The 23,587-nt window shown below is 39.9% G+C and overlaps 2 protein-coding genes across 3 annotated transcripts in view; one reads left to right on the top strand and one right to left on the bottom strand.

Annotated features, from left to right (window-relative positions):
* Positions 1 to 2,019: 2,019 nt before the first annotated feature.
* TATDN3 (TatD DNase domain containing 3) lies at positions 2,020 to 22,001 on the bottom strand. 2 transcript variants are annotated; one of them, XM_036757667.1, is made up of 10 exons: positions 21,527 to 22,001; positions 18,109 to 18,141; positions 17,460 to 17,533; positions 17,026 to 17,110; positions 15,608 to 15,670; positions 11,787 to 11,896; positions 10,911 to 10,966; positions 6,509 to 6,621; positions 5,375 to 5,455; positions 2,020 to 2,679 (listed from the first exon to the last, which is right to left on the bottom strand). In XM_036757667.1, exons 1-10 carry the CDS (start codon positions 21,590 to 21,592, stop codon positions 2,536 to 2,538), a joined length of 825 nt encoding a protein of 274 aa, XP_036613562.1. In that variant the 5' UTR covers positions 21,593 to 22,001; the 3' UTR covers positions 2,020 to 2,535. The 2 variants fall into 2 exon arrangements, with proteins under 2 accessions (XP_036613562.1, XP_036613563.1); XM_036757668.1 differs by having other exon boundaries at positions 21,210 to 21,624.
* The window catches only part of NSL1 (NSL1 component of MIS12 kinetochore complex), a 30,295-nt gene continuing 28,428 nt past the window's right edge, over positions 21,721 to 23,587 (top strand). The window contains exon 1 of the mRNA XM_036757666.1: positions 21,721 to 21,978. Coding sequence (XP_036613561.1) covers positions 21,721 to 21,978 — 258 coding nt within the window. The remainder of the gene's footprint in view (positions 21,979 to 23,587) is intronic.

The following is a 23,587-nucleotide window of genomic DNA, read 5'->3' as shown; positions in this document are numbered from 1 at the left end:
AGTATATATACTTGTAAAATAAATGCAAAGTAAGTACAAAGTAGTTTGGGTTGGCACTAGTAGTTAGAGAGGATTAGGAGAGGTTTCATGTAGAAGGTAGTATTTGAGTTACAGCTTTGAGGAAGAGAAGCATATTATGAGGGGGCTCTGGAGGAATGCATCCTACATGGAAATAGAGGTGGCTAGTGGAAAGGCACAGAAACAAGAGATGCAGAGGCTCATGTGATGAACAGAGAGGCTAGTTTGGAGAGTGAGCACATTGGGTGTGGGGGTGTTGTTAGTAAAATGTCCAATGAGGTTGGATAGATAAGCTGGGTCCAGGTCATGAGGGGCTTTATAAGCCAAAGTTTATGTTTTATCTTAGAACCACTGGAGTTTATTGAGTAGGGGAATGAGATGGTCGTATCTGATCTTAAGGAAAATCACTTTGGCAGCTGTGTGGAGGCCAAATTGGAGTGGCGGGAGTGGGTGGACTTGATGCAATGAGGCCAACTAGGAGGCCACTGGAATGATCCAGGAGAGAAGTAATGAGGACCTGTACTAAGGTGGTCACTGCATAAGTAGAGAAAAGGGGTCAAATGCAAAAGATGTTGTAGAAATATAGAGGACAAGATCTGACAACTCACTGGATGTGTAGGGTGAGGAAGAGAGAGGAATCAAAACATATTCTTCAATAGCCCAGGGTCATGAAGTAGAAAGATGAGTAGTGTAAAGCAGCATATAATAAATGCCCTAAGAGTTTAGGGAAAGAAGAAATCAGTGGGATCTGGGATGGTCATAAAAGGCTTGAGTTGGATCATGAAGCACAAATACAAACTGCAAGCTCCGTATGAGCCAACTCTCCAAAAAAGATGTGATCTTATTCAATGAGGATTAGTGCCCTGAATGAGGGAAGTACATAGTCTTTGCTGTTCTCTGCCTTGATAAAACCTCTGGAGTAGTGTTCAACTCTGGATACCGTATTTCAAAAAGTACTCTGAATAAGGTGTAATATGTCCAAAGAAGGACGACCAGGATGGCAAAGAACTGGAGAACTTCCTATATACTGGGGATGTTTCCTCCTAGAACAGAGAAAATTTCCTGGAAACATTAAAGTCATCTTTATCTAAAGGGTTGTGTCATGTGCAAAGGGGATCACTCTTGTTCTCGTAAGTCCCAGAAGGCAGAAGTAGGAGCAATGGGTACAGGTTGCAGAGAGGCAAATTTAGACTTGACATGGGAAAAATTTCCTAACAATTAAAGTTATTCAAAAGTAGAATGCATTGCTTCAAGAGGTGGTGGGTTTCCCTACGAGGTGGTATTTTTCTCTGTCCTGGAAGTGTTCATATATGAACTAGATAACCTCTAAACCGTTCCCATTCTGAACATCTAGGATTCTGTAAACACTGTCTTATGGGACTTTATGAGTGACAGTGACATCTAAAGGTTAACATAACTAACCAGGTTAATAAATAACTGATAAGAAAAAACTGATGACAATTACCTTAGATAGAATCACAGTAGCAAAAATATAAAGATGAGGGATATCTTTTGCTCTACCAGTTTACATATAAGTGTAAATTGAAACTTTTTGTAGTGCTCTACCAGTGGTTCACACATATATTCTTATCTCCTTCCCACCAGATCACTAAAAAATAAAGAAGCAGTAGAGATTACCAGAAGCAGGGTAACAGACAAGAGGATATGATCATCTCATGGGTCCTGGTGCCAGATAGGGCAAGGCTCTGTGCTAGGCTTATAGGAAATAGATATCTCCTATTTGTGGCTCACGTTCTTTATAGAATATATATTTATATACCAAGTTTTATTAATACTGGACTCAAATGGCAATTTGGCAATAATAACTTGGTGATTACACAAATTTTGGGGGGAAAATTACAAATTTGTATGTTCCGTCATATAGGTATACTTCATATTATAAATATGAAAATATAATATTGCTGTACTTACTAAAAAACGTTGATGTTTAAAATCAAACTTTTCTTAATCTACATGAAATAAATGTGAAATGTGACAAAATTCAGACTGAAGCAAAACTGACATTTATTAGGTAACGTTTGGGTACAGCACTTGCCAAGCACTAAAAAAAAGGGGATTAGACAGTGCCTGTCTCTCGCCTACGTGAACTTCCTTAACCTGAATAAATGAAAGCACTGTTCCATGAGGCACTGGTGGAGGCAGAAGCAAGATCAGCAACAGCAGCATTTGTTCCCATGCTCCTCCCTCAGCATTTGATCGATTTTGATGGAAGACTTGAAGACTACACAGAAGCCTCAAACATACATCATTAACTCACTCGCACACTATCATTGCATATAGTCGACGGTAGAGCTGGAACTAAACCCTAGCTCCAGAAATGCCAGTCAAGTTTGCTCTGCATAAACTCAACCGATAACAATTTAAAGTTCTCATGGCTCCATGCTGGTGGCCCCTGTCCAGTCCATGCTCTTTCTTTAGTCAGAAGATGTATTTTCCTTCAATGCTGCCACCTAGTGGTATATTAGGAAATGATTTTCCTGGAGGGAATCTGGCAGGTTATTTTGGAAGCAGATGCTGGAGTTTGGGAAACAATTTCAGAGCATTCTGAGTTGTCGCTTCCATAACTTCTTCCACTGAGATCCCTTTCACCTGGGCAATGAATTCTGCAGAAATGGAAATGTTCTTAGGTTCATTCCGCTCCTGTGACACAGAAAGAATAGGCCTGATGAGCTATGACACCCAATAGTCCCAGATTTCCGGGACCTGAGAGAAATAAGACAGGCAAGAGAAACTTGAGAGAGCAATGAAAACAAAAATCTAGTCACTGTCCTTTATTTTCAAACATGCCACTGCCCTAGCAGTGTATGCAAAAGCATACATGTTCATCATGCTCTGCCTGAAAAAATCACTAGGGATGACTAAGTACTTATAGTCCATTAGATAACTTAAAAGAGACTATGTCTGCTTTCAAGGGATAACCTGGCTAGTTACAGGGGCGCCCAACACCAGTATCCTGGCCACTTGGTGATGAATCCTGAAGCTATGGCTATTTATGAAACAAAGAAAAATGCAAAATGATCCCTTTTCACTTCTGCAGTGATGGGACTTTAAAGGACAAATTAAGATGTGGCTATTAAGAGTTATCAGAGTTGTTTTTAACATATGCTCAAAGGCAATAAGAAATGTCATCTCATGGAACACTAGATTAACTCATACTACAGTGCTCATGATGAGTGTAAGGAAAAGTACCACCATGAAGGTAACTGCAGTGTTTGTACAATAGCTGTAGCAAGAGTGAAGAGAAATTTTATGAAGACCCTAAGACTCCTTCACCTTCAAATGAGATCAAAGTACACTTAGTGGTTTCAATGCAAAGCTGGGTAGTGGGAAGGACAGCAAAAAAACCTTGCCGGAAAATATGGTTCAAAGCTAAGAAATGAGAAAGGTCAAAGGCTTGAAGACTACACAGAAGCCTCAAACATATATCATTAACTCTTTCTTTAAAAAGAGAGCTGGAAGTCATTAGACATGAGGGATATTCCTCCAACCCTGCCCCGCTTCCTGGGCCAAAAACAAAACCAAACCCCAACCCACCAAAAATATTCAACTGATTTTAACAGACAGGGAACAACTTGTTTCTGATTTGTGAGTCATTTATGAATCAGCTGTTTGTATTTATCAGAGCGCTGATTTGGTAAAGATTAAAATCAATATCAAACAAGAAGAAAAAATTAAAATGAGAAGACATATTATACAAATAAGGCAATTTTAACCCAACTTTTTGAACTATTTAAATTGCTATTTTAAAAAATGAAAAGATAGACAAAAGGACACCAATACAGATTATTATCATTTCCTAAAGAAGTTTAACTAGTTTTTAAAAATCCATCTCAACAAGGAGACTAAGAGACTCTAAAAGCTGACTCAGTCAAACAGGTAAATGTAGAAGCCAAATTGGTAAATAAATTTGTTTATAAAATTTAATGGAAGATGGTGGGAGATTACAAACGGTACTGCCTCAGAACAATAAAAAGCAATGGAGAGAAAAACAACTGTACAAAAAATACAAAAAAGCCTTATCATTTCAGGGGCATTTAAGGATGAAACTTAGGACAAAGAATAGATGAAAAATGGAAAAATCTATAAATATTTCTATAGTTTTTCTTTATCACCAAAAGAGATGACAGAGAAAATGATTACCAACACACAACCTTATTTTTCCATTTTTATAAAATCTCTATGAGAATAAATTACTTAGGCATCTGGAGCATCCTTGATGAAGGTATGAGAAGTGAGGTTTTCACAAATGATATTCTAAGAAGCCTTAATTATCAATTCCATAACAGACTAAAAGGTGCAGAGGACACAAGATCCCAGTGCATTTGTGCATTGACTTAAAAAACATTTGATTCAATAGAGGAAAGTGCCACCTTGAAGGCTATTGTCTGACAAAGTATCTCCCATACATTTGTCAAAATCATACAACATTCCTCAAAAGATTTCACAGGGGTAACTTTGTTCTATGGCTTTCTAATTATTAATTTCAAGCTCGATGTAAAAAGGGGAGTCATATGCTTGTGTTTGCCACCGACATAAAAGCTGGGTGATACAGATGCTTCTAGATAGTGGGATCATTAAATAGATGGTAGCACAAATAGCCCACATCCTCCACGACCCCCTACCACCTCACGTAGTATACCTTGGAACTTAGAAGTGAGTAGGGTCACCAAGCTGAGGGATGGAAATAGGAACACTAAGCAACATTCTCTCAAGTACTTACAGCAACATCACCAAAAGAAACTTCACAAAGCACCCATATGTGAATAAATGATGCGCTGTTAAGAGACTATAAGGAGCAGCCAAAGCATATACGGTCTCTTCCCTGCTCTCCCCTGCTTCTTTGGGTCCAGGTCCAAACCTGTGATTTCATTAGTTCAAGGAACACCCAGCACAGAAATGCTCTTTACCAATGCAGATCACCAACTGCTCTTCAACTAAGACTTTTAGAAAGTTCCCTAGGACACAGAGGTTAGGTGACTTGTCCAGCATCACAGTGCCAGGAATGTGTCAGATGTGGAACCTGAACCCAGGTTTTCTTGACTCTAAGCATAGCTCTCTCTATACTATTTTATAATGTGTCTATACACTTCTATAACAAAATGGGAGATATTACAGAAAGCAGAAATTCCACATGAATTAGTAAAAACCCCAGGTCATAGCAGGACTCTCAGAGTATAACAACTACATTAAAAAAAAAAAAAGGCCTAACATAACACTGAGAAACTATAGGGTAAGTTTTAGTCCAATTCCCTCTATATTGTATTTAAACTACAATTTAAAAATATGTAAGAATTGCAAACATCCCTGAGAGCTTTAAAATAGAAGTGCCATTTACCTCTTTTACTAGTCCCAGCACAGGTGAATCCGTTTCCAAGCATATGGAAGACAAAGGCAGCTGCTTTATAAGTTTCTCTTTCTTAGAGGAAAAATAAAAGCTATTAAGTATTAAAATATGAGAGAGGAAGGTAAATATAAGCTTTATGCCTGTATTGAAAATATGAGAATGCTGTCATATTTATTACGCATTTTAATAATTATTGCTATGTAGCACTTTACTGTACGTAAAGCTCTTTCCATAAGTTACTTCCTTTTATCCTAATGACAACTCTGTGAAACAGCAGGACAGGTATTACACTTTACAGATGAAGAAACATGTCTAAGGTCATACAGCTATTCAGTGGTGAGGCCATGGTTAAAACCCAGATTTTTTGACCCCAAATCTAGTGCTATTTCTGATATACTACAGCTCCCTGTACTAGATACTAAAAAGTATTTCCCAAAGGAATAACGAGGCCAATAATAGGAAAGGGGCTCACCTGGCAAGTTGTCAAATATCACATTCCCACTGAAATGTTAATTCTTCATCTACTGTGAAGTATTGTATTTAAACTATAATTTAGTGCTCCTAATTGGTACTCCTTTCTTACCTACTATATTTCATAATATTCAAAGGCTTTGTGGTTTAGAAAACAATTCTATTGGCAATATCAGAATTGGGATTACATGGTCCCAAGGAATGATTTCTTTCTACCCGGCATCCAACTATGCTACCACAGCATGAAAAATATTATCATTTGATACACTGTTTGATAATGCTAAATTAACTACTTTTTTTGGGAATGGAATTTCCATCTCATGGGATTTTTAACCAAGAAGAAAAAAGCCATTTGGTTATCAAGTATTTGCTGGAAAAAAAAGACATGGGATTTTCTCCCTTAAAATATATCTAGCACTGTTAGACATAACTACAAAATATGAATTCTCTTTTATTAATAATAAAAACAAAAAAAAATCCTTCCTTTTTCTTAATTTCTCTCTGTATTTATTTTTCTAATGTCTCTAGACATTGGTAGGCAAATATGCAATTTAAGCTTAACTTTTGCACAGCATCTAACAATACCAGGAAAGTAAACTAAAGTTTGTTTGGTAGATTATAATCACCATGCTGAAGTGTAGAGAATGAGTTCACCTGTTCACTCTTTGCAGAAGAAGGAGGAATTGAAAAAAAGTATCCTGCGCTCACTCCTTCCATGGCTACAGATGGGCGGCCATCAAACGCATGCATCAGCACCTTTTCAGCACCTCTCAAAAAGAAAAGATAAACATTTCATTCTGATTGCTTTAAAAGAACTTTCTCCATTAATAAAACCGAAAAAGAGAGATCAGAGGTTTTAAGTAAAAGACAACCACAATGATAACAGGATGTCACTTCTTGATCTTTAAAACTTGAAAGAATGTATGGTATTCCATCAATTATTAGAAAAGGTGATATAGTCAATTCGTGAGTATCCCTAGCCTTGGAAAACAATGGTAGTAAGGAAGAAACCTCCCATTTATATGGCACTTCAAGATTTACAAAATGCTTTCCTCTAGATAACCCTTTAGGGTAGCATAAGTATAATACAGACTTTGAGCTACAGAATCACAGAATTTTAGAACTGAAAAGGTCCCAAGAGATCATCTAGCTCAGGGCTGTCCAACCTTAGCTTTTTATTGAAACAATAGACAATATATTTTGATTTGCCATTTTAGTGAGAGCTCTGCGGTAGCTGGGCTTTGTTTACTAAAGCATATATGTAAATTTCTATGTTTGTAGGTGGGCCGCATAAATCGAAATCAGCCATGGCCAGACTGGCAGATCAAGTCAGAGTGGCTCAAGATGGTTTGGGCTACTACACTTTTATATTCAGTAATTTTAATCTTCTGTATTACCAAACCTTTTCCAGAGCTGCCTTCATATAACCAAATGGACAAATATATTTACCGTAGAGAAGTGATCTAAGTCATTAGTTGAGAGATGGAGAACAAGAGAGGTAAATGGCCTACAAACTTAATAGTTAAGCTAACAATATTCTATTGATACAGTAGAACCAAATTAACCTCCTTCTCATGAACATCCAACATACATTTCTTTTTTTTTCTCCCTTGGATAATGTAGGCCTATTTTTTTTTATTTAATATATTTAGTTTTCAGCATTGATTTTCACAAGAGTTTGAATTACAAATTTTCTCCCCATTTCTACCCTCCCCCCGACTCCAAGATGGCGTATATTCTGGTTGCCCTCTTCCCCAGTCAGCCCTCCCTTCTGTCACCCCACTCCCCTCCCATCCCCTTTTCCCTTCCTTTCTTGTAGGGCAAGATAAATTTCTACGCCCCATTGCCTGTGTATCTTATTTTCTAGTTGCATGCAAAAACTTTCGTTTTTGTTTGTTTTTGAACATCTGTTTTTAAAACTTTGAGTTCCAAATTCTCTCCCCTCTTTCCTTCCCACCCACCCTCCCTAAGAAGTCAAGCAATTCAACATAGGCCACATGTGTATCATTATGTATAATCCTTCCACAATATTCATGTTGTGAAAGACTCACTATATTTTGCTCCTTCCTAACCTATCCCCCTTTATTGAATTTTCTCCCTTGACCCTGTCCCCTTTCGGAAGTGTTTGTTTTTGATTACCTCCACCCCCATCTGCCCTCCCTTCTATCATCCCCCCCCTTTTTTTATCTTCTTCCTCCTTTTTTCCTGTGGGGTAAGATACCCAGTTGAGTATGTGATATTCCCTCCTCAGGTCAAATCTGATGAGAGCAAGATTCACTCATTCCCCCTCACCTGACTTCTCTTCTCTTCCTAGAGAACTGTTTTTTCTTGCCACTTTTATGCGAGATAATTTACCCCATTCTATCTCTCCCTATCTCCGTTTCTCAATATATTCCTCTCTCATCCCTTAATTTGATTTTATTTCTTTTAGATATCTTCCCTTCATCTTCAACTCACCCTGTGCCCATGCTCTCTCTCTCTATACACATACATATATACACACTCACATATACATATATATATACATAAACATATAATATATATATATATATGCATATTCCCTTCAGCTACTCTAATACTGAGGTCTCATGAATCATACACATCATCTTTCCATGTAGGAGTGTAAACAAAACAGTTCAACTTTAGTAAGTCCCTTGCAATTTCCATTTCTTGATTACCTTTTCATGCTTCTCTTGATTCTTGTGTTTGAAAGTCAAATGTTTTACTCAGCTCTGGTCTTTTCACTGAGAAAGCTTGAAAGTCCTCTATTTTATTGAAAACCCATACTTTGCCTTGGAGCATGATACTCAGTTTTGCTGGGTATGTGATTCTTGGTTTTAATCCTAGCTCCATTAACCTCCAGAATATCGTATTCCAAGCCCTTCAATCTCTTGATGTAGAAGCTGCTAGATCTTGGGTTATTCTGATTGTGTTTCCACAATACTCAAATTGTTTCTTTCTGGCTGCTTACAGTATTTTCTCTTTGATCTGGGAGCTCTGGAATTTGGCGACAATATTCCTAGGAGATTTCTTTTTGGGATGTATTTGAGGAGGCGATTGGTGGATTCTTTCAATTTCTATTTTGCCCTGTGGCTCTAGAATATCAGGGCAGTTCTCCTTGATAAATTCTTGAAAGATGATATCTAAGCTCTTTTTTTGATCATGGCTTTCAAGTAGTCCAATAATTTTAAAATTATCTCTCCTGGATCTATTTTCCAGGTCAGTGGTTTTTCCAATGAGATATTTTACATTGTCTTCCATTTTTTTTCGTTCCTTTGGTTCTGTTTTATAATATCTTGATTTCTCATCAAGTCACTAGCTTCCACTTGCTCCAATCTAATTTTTAAGGTAGTATTTTCTTCAGTGGTCTTTTGGACCTCCTTTTCCATTTGGCTAATTCTGCCTTTCAAGGCATTCTTCTAAAGCCTCATTGGCTTTTTGGAGCTCTTTTGCCATTTGAGTTAGCCTATTTTTTAAGGTGTTGTTTTCTTCAGTATATTTTTCAGTATTTTTTTGGGTCTCCTTTAGCAAGTCATTGACTTGTTTTTCATGGTTTTCTCGCATCCTTCTCATTTCTCTTCCCAATTTTTCCTCTAATTCTCTAACTTGCTTTTCCAAATTCTTTTTGAGCTCTTCCATGGCCTGAGACCAGTTCATGTTTTTCTTGGAGGCTTTTGTTATAGGCTCTTGGACTTTGTTGACTTCTTCTGGCTGTATGTTTTGGTCTTCTTTGTCAGCAAAGAAAGAATCCAAAGTCTGAGACTAAATCTGGGTATGTTTTCACTGCCTGGCCATGTTCCCAGTAAACTAACTTGACCCTTGAGTTTTTCAGCAGGGTATGACTGCTTGTAGAGTTAAGAGAACTATGTTCCAAGCTTGGGGGGATGTGCCAGCTCTGCCACACCAGCACTCCTCCTTCCCCAAGGACCCCCAACCCGGATGGGCTTAGATCTTCAGCAGGCTGCGCACTCCTGCTCTGATCTGCCACTTAATTCCTCCCACCAGGTGGGCCTGGGGCCAGAAGCTGTAGTTCTGTAGCTGCCCCATCTCTGCTGCCCCCGGGGCGGTAGTCGAACCATGAACTCCTTCCACTCCCGCAGCTTTTCCCACTAACCTTCTCTGTTGTCTTTGGTGTTTGTGGGTTGAGAAGTCTGGTAACTGTTGCACCTCACTGATTCAGGGCACTAGGGCACACTCCGCCCGGCTCCAGGTCTGGTTGGTCCGCCTCGCTCATGCTGGGCTCTGCTCCGCTCTGCTCCCAGCTCCATGCGGGATAGACCCCACCCAGAGACCATCCAGGCTGTCCTGGGCTAGAGCCCTGCTTCCCTCTGCTGTTTTGTAGGTTCTTCAGTTCTAGAATTGGTTCAGAGCCATTTTTTATAAGTTTTTGGAGGTGCTTGGCGGGGAGGTCACGCTAGTCCCTGCTTTTCAGCCGTCATCTTGGTTCCGCCCCGACATACATTTCTTGCTCCCAAGGTTCCAGAGGGCTTCAAAACACATATCAGGAGAACACTGTACACAGTAACAGTAACATTGTGTGATAATCAACTTTGATAGACTTGTCTCTTCTCAGCAATACAATGATCTAAGAAAATTCCAAAACTTATGATGGATGCTATCCACATCCAGAGAAAGAACTGTGGAGTCTGAATGCAAATAGAAGCATACTGTTTCCACCTTATTTTTCCTCTCTTGATTTTTCCCTTTTGTTCTGATTCTTCTTTCACAACATGACTAATGTGGAAATAAGTTTAATATGATTGTGCATGTATAACCTATATCAGAATGCCTGCTGTCTTGGGAGAAGAGAGGGGATGGAGGAAAAAGTTTGGAACTCAAAATCTTATGAAAGAGAATGCTGAAAACATTCTTTTTACATGTAATTGGGAAAAAAATTAAATACTATTAAAGACAGATTCTTATTCTGGGGAAAGTAGGCCATATAGTACTTTGTGGCCAACAGACTAATGACCCCACTTAGTTTTGTGATGCTTGTACTACAAATAAAAGGTATCCTTTGCTTAGAGAAACACATGCTGCCCCAAAACCCACTCACCTTCCTTACGTAGCAGATTAATAGTTGGTCTGCCTGCTGAGCGTGAGTGAACATTCCTATTAAATAAAATCACATTTCTCCTATGGCTAAAAGGCTACAGAAAGCAGACTATTATGTTTATTCTAATTACACAGCAGTCCTTGAGAGAGGGAAAGTAAAAACTCTTTCTAAGGAGAATCACTTTGATCACTGGCTCCTTAGCTTGCCATTCAAAGCCCTCATGGCCAATCTCTACTCATCTTACATGACTCTAGTGCAGTGGAAAGGGCGTCAGATTTGGAGTCAGACAACCTGGTCTCAGATCTTGGTTCTGTCACTTAATCTTTGAGTGACCTTGGACAAATCATTTAATATCTTTAGGCCACAATTTCTTCTTCTGTAAAGTGAGGGAGCTGGATCTTTAAGATTCCTTCCAGCTCCAAATCTATGATCCTATTCTCTCTACTATCCTCTTCACTCCAGGCAAACCCGCTCCCTTCTGCACATGTCCTAGGCTTTCCTGATGCTCACCTCCTTTGACCATGCTCTTCCCTGAATCTCAAATGCCCATCTTCCCCTCTCTACCTATTGAAATCCTTGGAGGCCCAGCTAAAACATCATTTCCTCCACAAAGCCTTCTCTCAAGTCCCACTACAGTAGGCAGCGGTCTCTCATCTGAATTGAAAACATTTTGTTTGTACTCTTCTTGTACGTCGTCATATTCTGATTTCTATTAAAGTTATTTGTCTATACGTCTTAGCACTTCTGCCAGACTGTAAGCCTCTTAAGGGGGCCCAAGTCTTAGCTGTGTTTCCCCCGAACCTCACTCAGAATCTTGAATGTAGTAGTAGATGCTTAATAAATGTTGAATGCTAACATTTAAAAAACTTAACCTACAACGGCAAATCTAGTCTTTTAGCTAATTGGATCTGTTTAATCAGGACTTGTCTCTGCTCCTCCTTGTGCTCGTCAGTCCTGGCAAATTTTGGAGAGAAATCTAATCCAACCTGCAAATAGATAAAAGAAAGGGTTGCAGTTTTGGTGACTTAACTCTAAACAAATAAATAACAAAAGAAAAACCATTCCTTGTGCACAAATGTATTGCTAAAACCTAGACTTTGCTTAAATAAGAGTTCAAGAATTAGAATCTATTATCTTCAATGCTACCAAGTGATGTACATGCTTTATCCACTGGAAAATATTTATATTAGATCAGAGATCTTCATTTGAGACTTTGAATTTCTTTAAATTCAATTTCAGAATTACTTATGCAGAAGTCTAAAAACTGTTCCAAATCAAATAACTGACTTTTTTTTTAAAGGAAGGAAAAATGGTTAAGTATACAGAAGATGAAGACAAGTACCTGTGGGGAGAACATCAGTCTACTCTCTAATTTCTCAAGCTTACTGAGGAGTTCTGCTTCACTTCTGTTCTTTCTACTAACTGTAGGTACTACCAAAGGCTTCGTCTTTGGCCCACTATTCTTTCCATACTCTTTCTCTTGAATAGTGTCATCTACTCCAAGATCCCAGCTTCAACTACCTCTTCAGAAAGAACATTCTCAACTGTGGCTTCTATATGTATAATCTCTAACTCTATTCTAATATCTCTTATGCTCTGCTCACAGGATATCACCATCTGGATATCCTCCAGGTCCTTGAACTGAATTTATTATCTTTATAGGAAGAAAGAGAAGGGGAGTTGAGGAACAGAGGTATAATACAGCAGTGAAGAGGGACTTCCCCCAGACATCAGATGGGGGTCCCTTTCTGCCAAAAATAAGGTAGCTAAAAACTTCTTAACTTGCCTCAGTAATAATAACTTCATTCTTGAAGGGAGATTCTATTCTGAATCGTTTTCTCACTAACAGAGAGGAACTAGTTATTGGGATGGAAATAACAGGAACCTTGGAGGAAAACAAATACTCACCCCATTCTAGAGTTTATGAAAGAAGAGAAAAACTGGTCAGATTCTGGCAAGTACCTTAGGTTTTAGGAAGACAGAACTCAGTGAATTCAAAAGAAAGATAGATAGGTTCCCAAGAAATAAGATGCTTCAGGGGAAGTTACAGCAGGAGGGATAGGAGATACTCAGTAATGAAATTCTGAAGATACAATAGAAAACACTGTGCCTCCAACATTGGGAGGAAAAGGATTTGTCTGAAGACATTGGTATAGATTTATGGGGCACTCACCAACCAACTTTGATTTTAAAAATAAGTGGAGAGAAGATGTAAGCAAGGCCAAGTGACACATGATAAATATAAGAGTGTGGAATGGTTCTATAAAAAGTGTTAGGAATGCTAAAGTCTGAAAGGAGCTAAGGCTGGTGAGGGGAGCTAAGAACAATAACAGGGCCTTTTTAGTTATGCCAAGAGAAAAAGAAGATCATAGAAGGGCCAGGTCCTTTGCTTGGGTGGATTGAACAATGACTGACAGGAGAAAAAAGGCAGACCTGTTCAATTTTTTTGTTTGTTTCTCTTTTCCCTATAGAGGAGAATGACTTTTACACTGGAAATAAAAGAACTAAACAACTAACATGGCACTGATACAAAAGAAAAATAATGAGATAGTAAGAGAGCACTCAGTTGCCCTTGATGAAGTCACCTGGCACATAGGAACTACATCCTTGGGGCCTAAAAGAACTGGCAGATGGAATTTCAGAGCCATTGTCAATGATGTCTGAAAGATCCCCAGAAAGGGGAGGGCTACCACAAAACTGGTGACGGACAAATGTACTATTTTTTTTAAAAGGGAAGAAAGCAAGAAAATTTGTAATTCAAACTCTTGTGAAAATTAATGATGAAAACTAAAAATATTAAATAAATAAATAATTTTTAAAAAGGGAAGAAAACAGAGTCCACAAACTAAGGGCTAGTTAACTAAAGGGAAAACTGTTGAGAAGATCATTAATGAGAAGGTAGATGAATAGCTTGAGTGGGAGGCAACTTTATCAAAAAAAGTAATGGTAAACTAACCCCATTTCTTTTTTTGACAGTAATACTACAGTAGTAGATCAGGGGAACATTACGGATTTAGCTTATCGGGATTTTAGCAAGGCTTCTGTTAGAATATCTCATATTATTGTAGAAAGGGAGATATCAATTAGATAATAATACAGTCAGACGTATTCAGAATTGGTTGGATGGATGGACTCCAAGAGTAGTTGTTAATGATTTAGTGTTAAAATGACAGGAAGTCTCTAGTGTAGTATCTCTCCTAGGTTAACATTTTTATCAGTGACTTAGATAAAGTCAAAGATGGTATGGGCAGCATATTTGCAGATGAAGTAAGCTGATAGGGACAGCTAATATATTGGGTAACAGAGTCAGGATACAAAAGCATCTACACAGGCTCAAATACTGGGCTGAAACTAATAAAATGAACTCCAACAGGGATAAATGTAAAGTCTTGCACTTGAGTACAAAAAAAAATCAACTTCACAAACAGAAAAAAGATGAGGAGGCATGGATAGATACCAATTTTTCTGAAGATCTGGAAATGCTAGTGACATGCAAGCTCAGACCATCCTACTGGGAGTCCTTTATATTCCTCCCTTTATACTCCATAACTCCTAGTAGGAGTCAGCTGTATGGTGTGCAATAGCTTATTGCAACAACTGTGGGCTGCTTCAAGAGAAGCATGGCTTCTGGGAACAGGGAAGCAAAAGTCACACTATTCACGCTGCCCTAGGCAAACTTCACCTAGAGAACCAAGTTCAGCTCTCGGTGCCATAGTTTTACAAGGACACCGGTAAGCTGGAGAGTATCCAGAGGAGGGCAACTAGGATAGTGAAGGGCCTTGAGTTCATGCCATAAAAAGATTAGCTGAAAGAACTGGGTACTTTTAGGCTGGGGAAGAGAAGACTCAGGTGAGGATATAATAGCTGTCTTCAAGATTAGACTTTTCTGTTTAGTTCTGCTCTTTTCAAAATGAGAAGCAATAAGGAGAAGTGGCAAAGAGAAAAATTTAGATCTGGTACTAGGAAAAACTAAATTAGAACTATCTAAAAGTGGAATGGCTTGTCTCAGGTGGTGGTGAAATGAGATCCCCCTCCTTCTAATTCCTTCTTCAGGTTGGATGATCACTGTTCAGGTATGTTACAGTGGGAACTCCTTTAGTGGATGGGGTGGCCTATATGGTTGCTAAGGTCCCTTCTAGCTCTCAAATTCTGTGAAGACCTGGCTTTCCTATTTCTCTTAATGGTACCACCATTCTCCAGTCACCTGTGCTGGTAATCACAGAGTCATCTTTGATGCTTCTCTCTACCTGAATTCCACATTCAGTAAGGCCCATCGATTCCATCTCCAAAATCTCTCTACATTTTAACTTGTTTATTTTTAATTACTCCACTTTGCTTCAGGCCTAACTCAAATGCTACCTCCTTCCTTAAATCTTCTCCAACACTACAGCCAGAAATGGACTTCTCCTACTATCAATTCTGATAAAGCACATACTTAAACCTCTTAGGTTCTTAACTTATTCTTTTTATTAGTTATTTGTGTACATGTCTTAATTTCCCTCACAGACTATAAGCTCCCTGACGGTAAACATATTTTCTAATTTAATGCCTCTCACGGTGCCATTGACTGGCACACCCCAAGCAAATCTGATGACTAGGACAGAAATTAAGAAATGTTTTCGAGCTAGAGATGAGGTGTTTTCTGTGGGATGAAATAGTTTTGGTTAGTCTTATTAACTAAGTCAAAGGGAGCTTACCTCTCCAATTGCCAACAAGTGATCTTTATAAGTTTCTATAACTGGTAAAGCTACATCCAAATCCTAAAAGAAAAGATCAGATTGTTTTAAATAAAATAAATTAAAACATAACTAAGTAATCCTATTTATCTTGAATTACTTTAATTATATCTAGTCTGTTGTTAAAGAAAACCCTTTATGTCTCAGAACCTTTGGGGGTTCGAGGATTTAGTAGCTAATTTTTGCCACTCAGAATTTTAACCTAAAACCTAGCCTTAATTTGTTGTTTAGTTACATGGAATTATGCAAAATATCAAACTAAAAGTTCCATATTCCACTCTAGCTGTTACCATATATTAAAGATTTGTGTAATCCATCAACCAAAATATCATTTATTAAGCACCTACCACATGCCCAATATGATACTGGGTACTGTGGAAATTTTCCAAGAAATAGAAAGATGTATTCTGTTTTTAAGGAACTTAGAAATCAAGGGAGAGACAAAACATATACTGGAACAATATTAAACTCTGTGTTATTTGCATGGTAAGAACTCTGTAATTTCTATTAGGTATTAATACAAATCACCTGCCAGCCATAGAGCAGTATCATTAGGTTTAATGAATCTTAATTTTTGTATTATAACTACCCTACTAAGTTAAACAGCTTTTATGCTGTGAATTTTAATCAGTCCATAACTGAGGCAGGCAGCAATGACTTCTAACTTTGGGAGGAGTCAAAATATTGATTCCTCTGATAAAACTTAAACTTCTCAAGGGCAGGGACTGTTTGATTTTTGTCTCTGTACCTGTTTCACCTCTAGTACAGTGCTTAGGAAATAGCAGGTACTTAATAAATACTTGTTAATGGAATACTGCAATACAAGAACTGAGAATCACCACCGTAAAAAATAATAGTCTCATATCTGACCTTGTTCATGAAACCATTAAGAAGCTACTCAAAGATTTCCATTTCCTCAAAACGATGGTGGCTGTTCAGTTTTTCAGTCATGCCCAACTCTTCGTGACCCCTTTTGGGGGTTTCTTAGCAAAGATACTGGAATGGTTTGCCATTCTTTCTCCAGGTCATTTTACAGATGAAGAAACGAGGAAAGCAGGGTTAAGTGATTTGCCCAGGGTCACACAGCTAGTGAGAGTCTAAGGCCACATTTGAACTCAGGAAGATGAGTCTTCCTGATTCCAGGCCCAGCACTCTATCCACTCTGCCACCCAGCGGCCCCTCTTCAAAATGGTCAGCAACTATTTTAAAATAAATGTGGAAAAAATTTTTTCTAAACAATATAGAACACAAGACCCTAGGAAAAACTGTTATATGTTCACTGCAAATACCAGGGAACAGAAGTTTAGTACAATAGTAAAACAGATTTTACCAGCAGTCGCTTGTGCATTTAGTAATATTACTCATCCACCTGACAGTACCTTTAAAGTGACACTTCGTTGGTTTTCTGATGGAAGTCCCTGAACAGGGTGAACACCTAGGCATGGCAGAATAAACCCCATATATCTAAAAATAGAGAAACAGTTACCAAGTAGTAGAGCAGGAAATGTATACTACTGTCCCATTTTGGAAAATAACCAGAAAAAAACATTGACAGTCCCCCATTTGTTCAAGACCATATTAAAATTGGCTTCACTGTTCCCTTTCACTAAGCACTGATAATGGTCAGATGATAAATTTCATACCTCAGTCTATAAACGATTATGCCTTCACTGATTTTAGCATATTTACTTTTAATGCTAAGATATATATGTGTGTGTGCATATATGCGTGAAAAAAATGTGTATGTGTGTATATATACACATGTATACATTGTATGTATGTATGTAAATGTATAAATAAAAAAAGGAGCTACCTTTTTGAAAGCTGAATGATCTTTTCAAACTCTCCTGAATGTTCAGCAACTGTTACAATGGCTGACACATTGGCCTGCAACAAGAACATATAAAGCCTTTAGAGCACCAAACAGTACATATTATAAGCCATGTGACCATGACTAAGTCTCTGAGACTAAAATGAGGATAACGAAATTTCTATTACCTGGCTCTCAGGGTTACTATAAGGAAAGTGCTTTGTAAACCTTAAAGTAGTGCGTGAATGAGAGTTAGTTTCATTTGTTCCAGAAGACTTATACATCATCTATGAATTTTAACTAACTTGGTTAATCCCATTTTCCACAAGCATGTTTTTTTGAAAGTTGGCTACGATAGAAAGGAAAATTAGGATCTAATTTTTGCTCTTTCATTTCTCTGAGATATCAAAGAAAGCCAGAGTTAAAATGGATCTCAAGAGGTCTTCTGAGTATTGTTATTTTAGTAGTTTTTCTTGACAAAAGAAAAATGTTCCAGAAAATTTTTAAATTTATCCAATATCCTCAATATAATCAAAATGTGAGACTCAATAACCAACATGAAATGCTACCAATGCCTAGGTCACCAGAGAAGCTAAATTTCCTAATTTTAAGCCATCTCTACATAGAATTAGTACAGGCTGTAGATACCGACCTTCTTGGCTCTCTCCAACACATCTTCAAGGTCCTAAAAGACAAGATAATTAATCTTAAATATCTTATAAGACATAAATATACACATATATTATTACATTTTAGATGAATATGTATATTCATATATCAAATAATATGTATAGTTTGAAAACTGGCTGAAGGACCATAAGGAATGGCAACAGATAGAAAACAGGACAATTTAAGAGCTCCAAATTTGGTTCAGGTTTAGTTAGCATATATGTAGAGGAACAGAATGATATATTAAACAATGTATAACAGCGCATAACTCAGCAGTGTTTTCAAAAATTAAGGCTAAACAAGGGGACCTAATGAAATTGGACAGGGTGAATAAAGGTTATTTTTAATCAAAGTGGATCCTACAAAATATTGGTCCTACCTAGGTTGTCCATCTTTCCCCACATCCTTTTCAAAAAAAAATGGCCAGCATGGTAAGAAGGGATGGGCAGTTTAGAGGAAGGAGAATGAGTAGAAGAGGGTTATGGATTGTACCTATGATTTCATTGGTATAAAGAATTCTCTGACAAAGAAACCCTCTACCAATACAGAGACCTATAGTCTTAGAGAGCTGCCTGGGTTAACTAAGAGAGTGAGAGTCTTGTGCAGGGTCACATAGCCAGTATGGGTCAGAAGCAGGAATGAAACCTGACCAGCTATCTATCCAACAGACCATGCTGCCTCTGAAGAAAATATCATGAATAAGGACTAATAAATAACCAAGCAAATAGTAGTGTTATTAACAACAATAAGCATCTTTCTGAGTCTTCAAGTTGGCTAATGTTTACATCAGTTATTAAAATTAAATAAGGCTATGTGTTTATGTGTGATAAATATGGAAAGGTTTGGGGGAAATGCTTTCACAAGTAAAGAAAATCAAGACAAGTTTAAAGAGTTATAAAGAGCCCTATGGGAATTAGAAGACTTGGGATTGAATCTCAGCTCTCCTTCTTATAATCTATATAATTCTGACCAAGTCACATGACCTTATCATAACTATTGTTTTATCGTTACATTGCAGAGGCAGAACCAGAGGCTAAGGTCCTTTCAGGCCTAAATCTTATGATCCTATGCCTAGATAATTTCTAGTTCCTTCCAGTCCTAACATTCTAAAGGTGAAACCCTAGAACAGCATCCTTTGGAGAGGAGACAATGTTCTGCTTTTCCCTGGGGAAGGAGCCACGGTGATTTCTGGCAGCACCTTGATAAGCTTAAGGATCTCCTTCTTGAGAAACCAAGAGAGGGCAGAGGGAGGAATAAGCATGACATCTGCTTGTTGTTGCCCAATGTTCTTCCTGTCATTTATACTACACTCCCCCCCCTCCCGCCATGGAAGTTTTCCCGTAAGCCACTACAGCATAGGTTACCTCTTGTTCAAGGGTTCATCTCACACCTCTCCTCCTCCTCCTTGCTAACATTTATATAGCACTTACTATGTGCCAATATTATCTCATTTGATCCTCACAGCAACTTTGGGAGGTAGTTGTTTTTATTGTTTTCGTTTTACAGATGGATAAACTGAGGCAGAGGCTCAGGGTCACACTGCTACTGTCTGGGGCTGGATTCAGACTCAGGTCTTCTTGACTCCAAGTACAGAACTCAATCCACTGTGTGACCTAGCTGTTTACTAGAAGCATAGTTTTTCTAAATACTTCAATAATGGTCGTATTGGTCTAGCTGGATTCAGTTTTCTCTATATTGAGCACCTGAACTCTTTGGGAATGTTTTTTCCCCACCCTTGTTTGGTTTCCCAGGAATCTGGCTTACCCAAGAGCCTCACACAGATTCCCTAGGCCTACCTTTCGGATTGTGAGCTGTTCACAGCAAGGCCTACGTTCTTTATTTCAAAAGCATCAAGCATAAAGCCCTGTATGGCGGGTATCTCCATGCTTCAGTTTCCTTATTTGTAAAAAGGTGAGTTTGGATTCATCTTTGGCTCTAAATCCTATAACTTGTAGTGTGTTTGGATCAGCATTAACAGATTTTTATATGGGGTGGGTTGCTATTGCTACCCTATTTTTATCTATCTTACAGCGGGTTAGCCTGAACTTTCATTTCACAAGTGAGTGCCATACCTCTCTACTGTTTATACTACAGAAGATAAAATACAAATTGGGAATTGAAATGGGTTGAACAAAAACATCTCTCTGGCACTGAGAGCTGTCCTTGAATACCTGAAGAATTAGAAACTGAGTTCTTGGAGGGTAGGACTGTTTTATTTTTGTATTCCTGGCATCTAAGATAATAGCTAGTATTTATATAGCTTTCTGAAGTTGCAAAATGCTTTACAAATATTATTTCATTTAATCCTCACAACAACCCCCAAGGGAGGTGGGTGTTATTTTGCCCCCATTTTAAGGCCTGTCCAATGACTCGTTCTGCTCAGTCTCAGAGTACTAGAAACTGCAGGGGGAAGATGTAAAAAACCAAGTCCATACTGCACATAAGGAGGTCCACCCTCATAACCGGCAGTCCGAAAATGGGCTCCTAAGCAGCAGGAGGCAAGCCGAACCGCAACGGAGGTGCTCGAGCAAAGGCTGGCTGCACGGACACTTGTCAGGTGGTTCTATTAGGGATTTCACAAGCAGGTGGAGGCTTCTTTCAGAGGCTGGGCCCTCAGCACTTCACATTCAGGGGGTCTCTCATGCCTAGAACACTCTCAGGCTTCCCCTTCCAGTTCCCAGTACAATACTGCCTTCTCCAGGACCGATTCCACCTTGAAGCTGATGCCCTTCTGTAGATGATCTTGAAGTTACTTTGTATATACTGTAGCTTGTTTGTACCTTGTCTCCTGCATCAGACTATGAGCTCTTTGGGCAGCTAGGTGGAACGGGAGATAGAGTCCTGGGCCTGGAGTTAGGAGGATCTGAGGGCAAATCTGGCCTCAGACGCTTACCAGCTGTGTGACCCTGGGCAAGTCACTTAACCTTTCTTTGCCTCAGTTTTCCCATCTGTGAAGTGGGGATGGATATCAGCCATCTACCTCCCAGGGTGGTTGTGAGGATCGAGTGGGCTAATAATTGTAAATCCCTTAGCACAGTGCTAACACGGGGTCAGTAAATATAAATAGATGTTAGTTACTATTACCGAAAGCAGGGATTGTGGGCCCTTTGCATCCCCAGCGCACATTATCCGGCATATACTACGCGCTGAATAAATGTTTGTCGACTCACTGAAGTCTCAACAGACCACCCTCTTCCTCTTCTGCCCGAGACGGGCAGGGCAGCAGCACCCACAGGGCTCGCGCTCTCCCTGCCCCGGGGCGGCCAACGCCTAGGGAGCCCAAGTACACTGGAGCGTGGCAGCCAGAGGCCGAGAAGGGCCTGGACGCAAGTGGGAAAGCACAGGATCCGATGGACGGATCCCGGGGCTCCTCACTCCCGCCCCACCGCGGCCCCACGTACCGGGTCGAAGTCGGGCGCGGAGATGTGGCAGTGACAATCTACGAAACCGCGCGCCACGTCTCCCATGGTTACCCTCTCCTACCCGGCAGAACGCAAACGCGAAGGCTCCAGCTTCCGGGACACTTCCGGTTTTCTATAGCCCCGCCCTTCCGCTTCCGGAGTCTGTGCCCCGCCGATTTCGAACTTGGGGGAAAATGGCGGGGAACTCGGAGCGCCCGCCGGAGCAGAAGGAAGGTGAAGAAGAGAAGGAGAAAGAGGAGAGGCAAGCTGTGGCTACAGGGACAGCCTCAGGCCCGGCCTCGTCCCCTGGCCCCGCGGAGGACTTCCGGGTGCGCTGCGCGTCGCAGAAGGCTGTGGCCGACGTGCTGAAGATGTGCGGCCGCTTCATCCAGGAGCTGGGGGCCGTCCTGCCCGAGCAGTGCAGAGAGCCGGCGCTCAAGGACGCACAGTGGGTACGGGCCGCCTCCCCCGTAGCGTCAGAATCCTCCTGCTTGCGCACCCTTCCCCGTCCCTCACAGCACACGTCCCGGGTGCGAGGGATCCTCCGGCCCTGGCTCCTTATTGGACAGACTAGGAAGCCGAGGCCCAGCTGGGTGAGGGGTAGTGAGTACGGCGGCCGGCGGCAGGGAGGGCCGGGGGCGCATCAGCGGGTCAGCTGTGGCTTCTCCCTTAGCTCCCGACGTCTGGACCTGCGGCGTAGCCTGAAGAGATGGGGAAAGGAGGAAAGAAAGGCTAGCGAGGGAAACCTGGGGGAAGGGAGGAACGGGGGACAACGCGCAGTGTGTATGTGCCATTCGGCACCATCCGTGTCGGGCGTCCCCTGCCCCTCATAGAAAGGGACCAAGTACTCTATGTATCTAGGAAAACCAAAGACCGGTATCTATTGGGCGGAAAACATTTAGGAAAACTAGAAAGCAGTCTGGTAGAAACTTAAGTTTAGATAGGTCCCTCACACTCTATACCACATACCAAGAAGAGCTCCAAAAGGATACACGACTTTAACATCAAAAGTCACATAATAATAAGCAAGGGAGAGGGGCGAAGAAGATATTTTTCAGAAGAAGATATTTTTCAGATCTGTGGTTCGTGAGCAGAGAGAATAAAGAGTCACCGAGGTTTACTGATCCATCCTCCTAAATCCTGAATTATCTTCCTGTTTCTTTACATCCAGGCTTAGTCCCTCTTTTGAGCTACAGTGCCACATGATTTACTGCCTTTTGGATGTCTAGAGCTCAGTGCGAATTCAATCTCGAATTCAACTCCAAACCCTCTCCTTTTCTGAACTTCTCTTGATGTTTCACTGTACCCCTCAACTCCTCACTTTCACTCACCTCATATCTTGTCTTTTCTTTTCTTTTTAGCATCTATCCCTTATGTCCCCTTCTCTCCATTCACAAAGTCATCACCTTGATTGAGGCCCTTATCACCTCTCACCCGGACTATTGTAATAGCCTCCCTTTAAAAAAAATAGTTTTCTTTAAAAAAATACGTTGTTTTGGCATTACCCAAATTTCTTCCTCTATCCTTTCTCCTTTTCTCCACCAGACAGCAGTCTCTTATACCAGGTTTTTTAAAGAAGAAAGAAAAGAAAAAGTTGAGTATAATTGATAAATAAATACATAAAAAAAAATCTGACATTTATGTAACATTGCACACCTGTGAACCCTGAGGCTGCCAATGAGCTGGGGGGGTATCTTCCATATCTTTTCTTTGGGGCCACTCTTTTTTCAGTCTGCTTTGCCAGTTCTTAATGTCACACCCACTAATTGCTTCTGTCCCCCTAGGCTCTGTTCTTGAACCCTCTTTTCTTTTCCCCTTAAACTGTCTCACTTGGTGTTCTCATCAGCTCCCGTGGATTCAGTTACTATTTCTACGCAGATTATTCCTAGGTTTGTATCTAGTCCTGCTGTCTCCTGTACCACAGTTCCACATTATCTTTTGAACATCTTAATCTGGATGTTCCATAGACATCTCAGACTTCAGCATGCCCAAAACAGAACTTAATACTTTTCTCCCCCAAATCTTCCTTCTTCGGAACTTACTTGTTACTGTCGAGGGTAC

Source organism: Trichosurus vulpecula, chromosome 4 (genome assembly GCF_011100635.1).
Source record: "Trichosurus vulpecula isolate mTriVul1 chromosome 4, mTriVul1.pri, whole genome shotgun sequence".
NCBI classification, from domain to species: Eukaryota; Metazoa; Chordata; class Mammalia; order Diprotodontia; family Phalangeridae; genus Trichosurus; species Trichosurus vulpecula.
The sequence above is the reverse complement of the archived record's forward strand: the minus strand, read 5'-3'. Positions and strand labels throughout refer to the sequence as shown.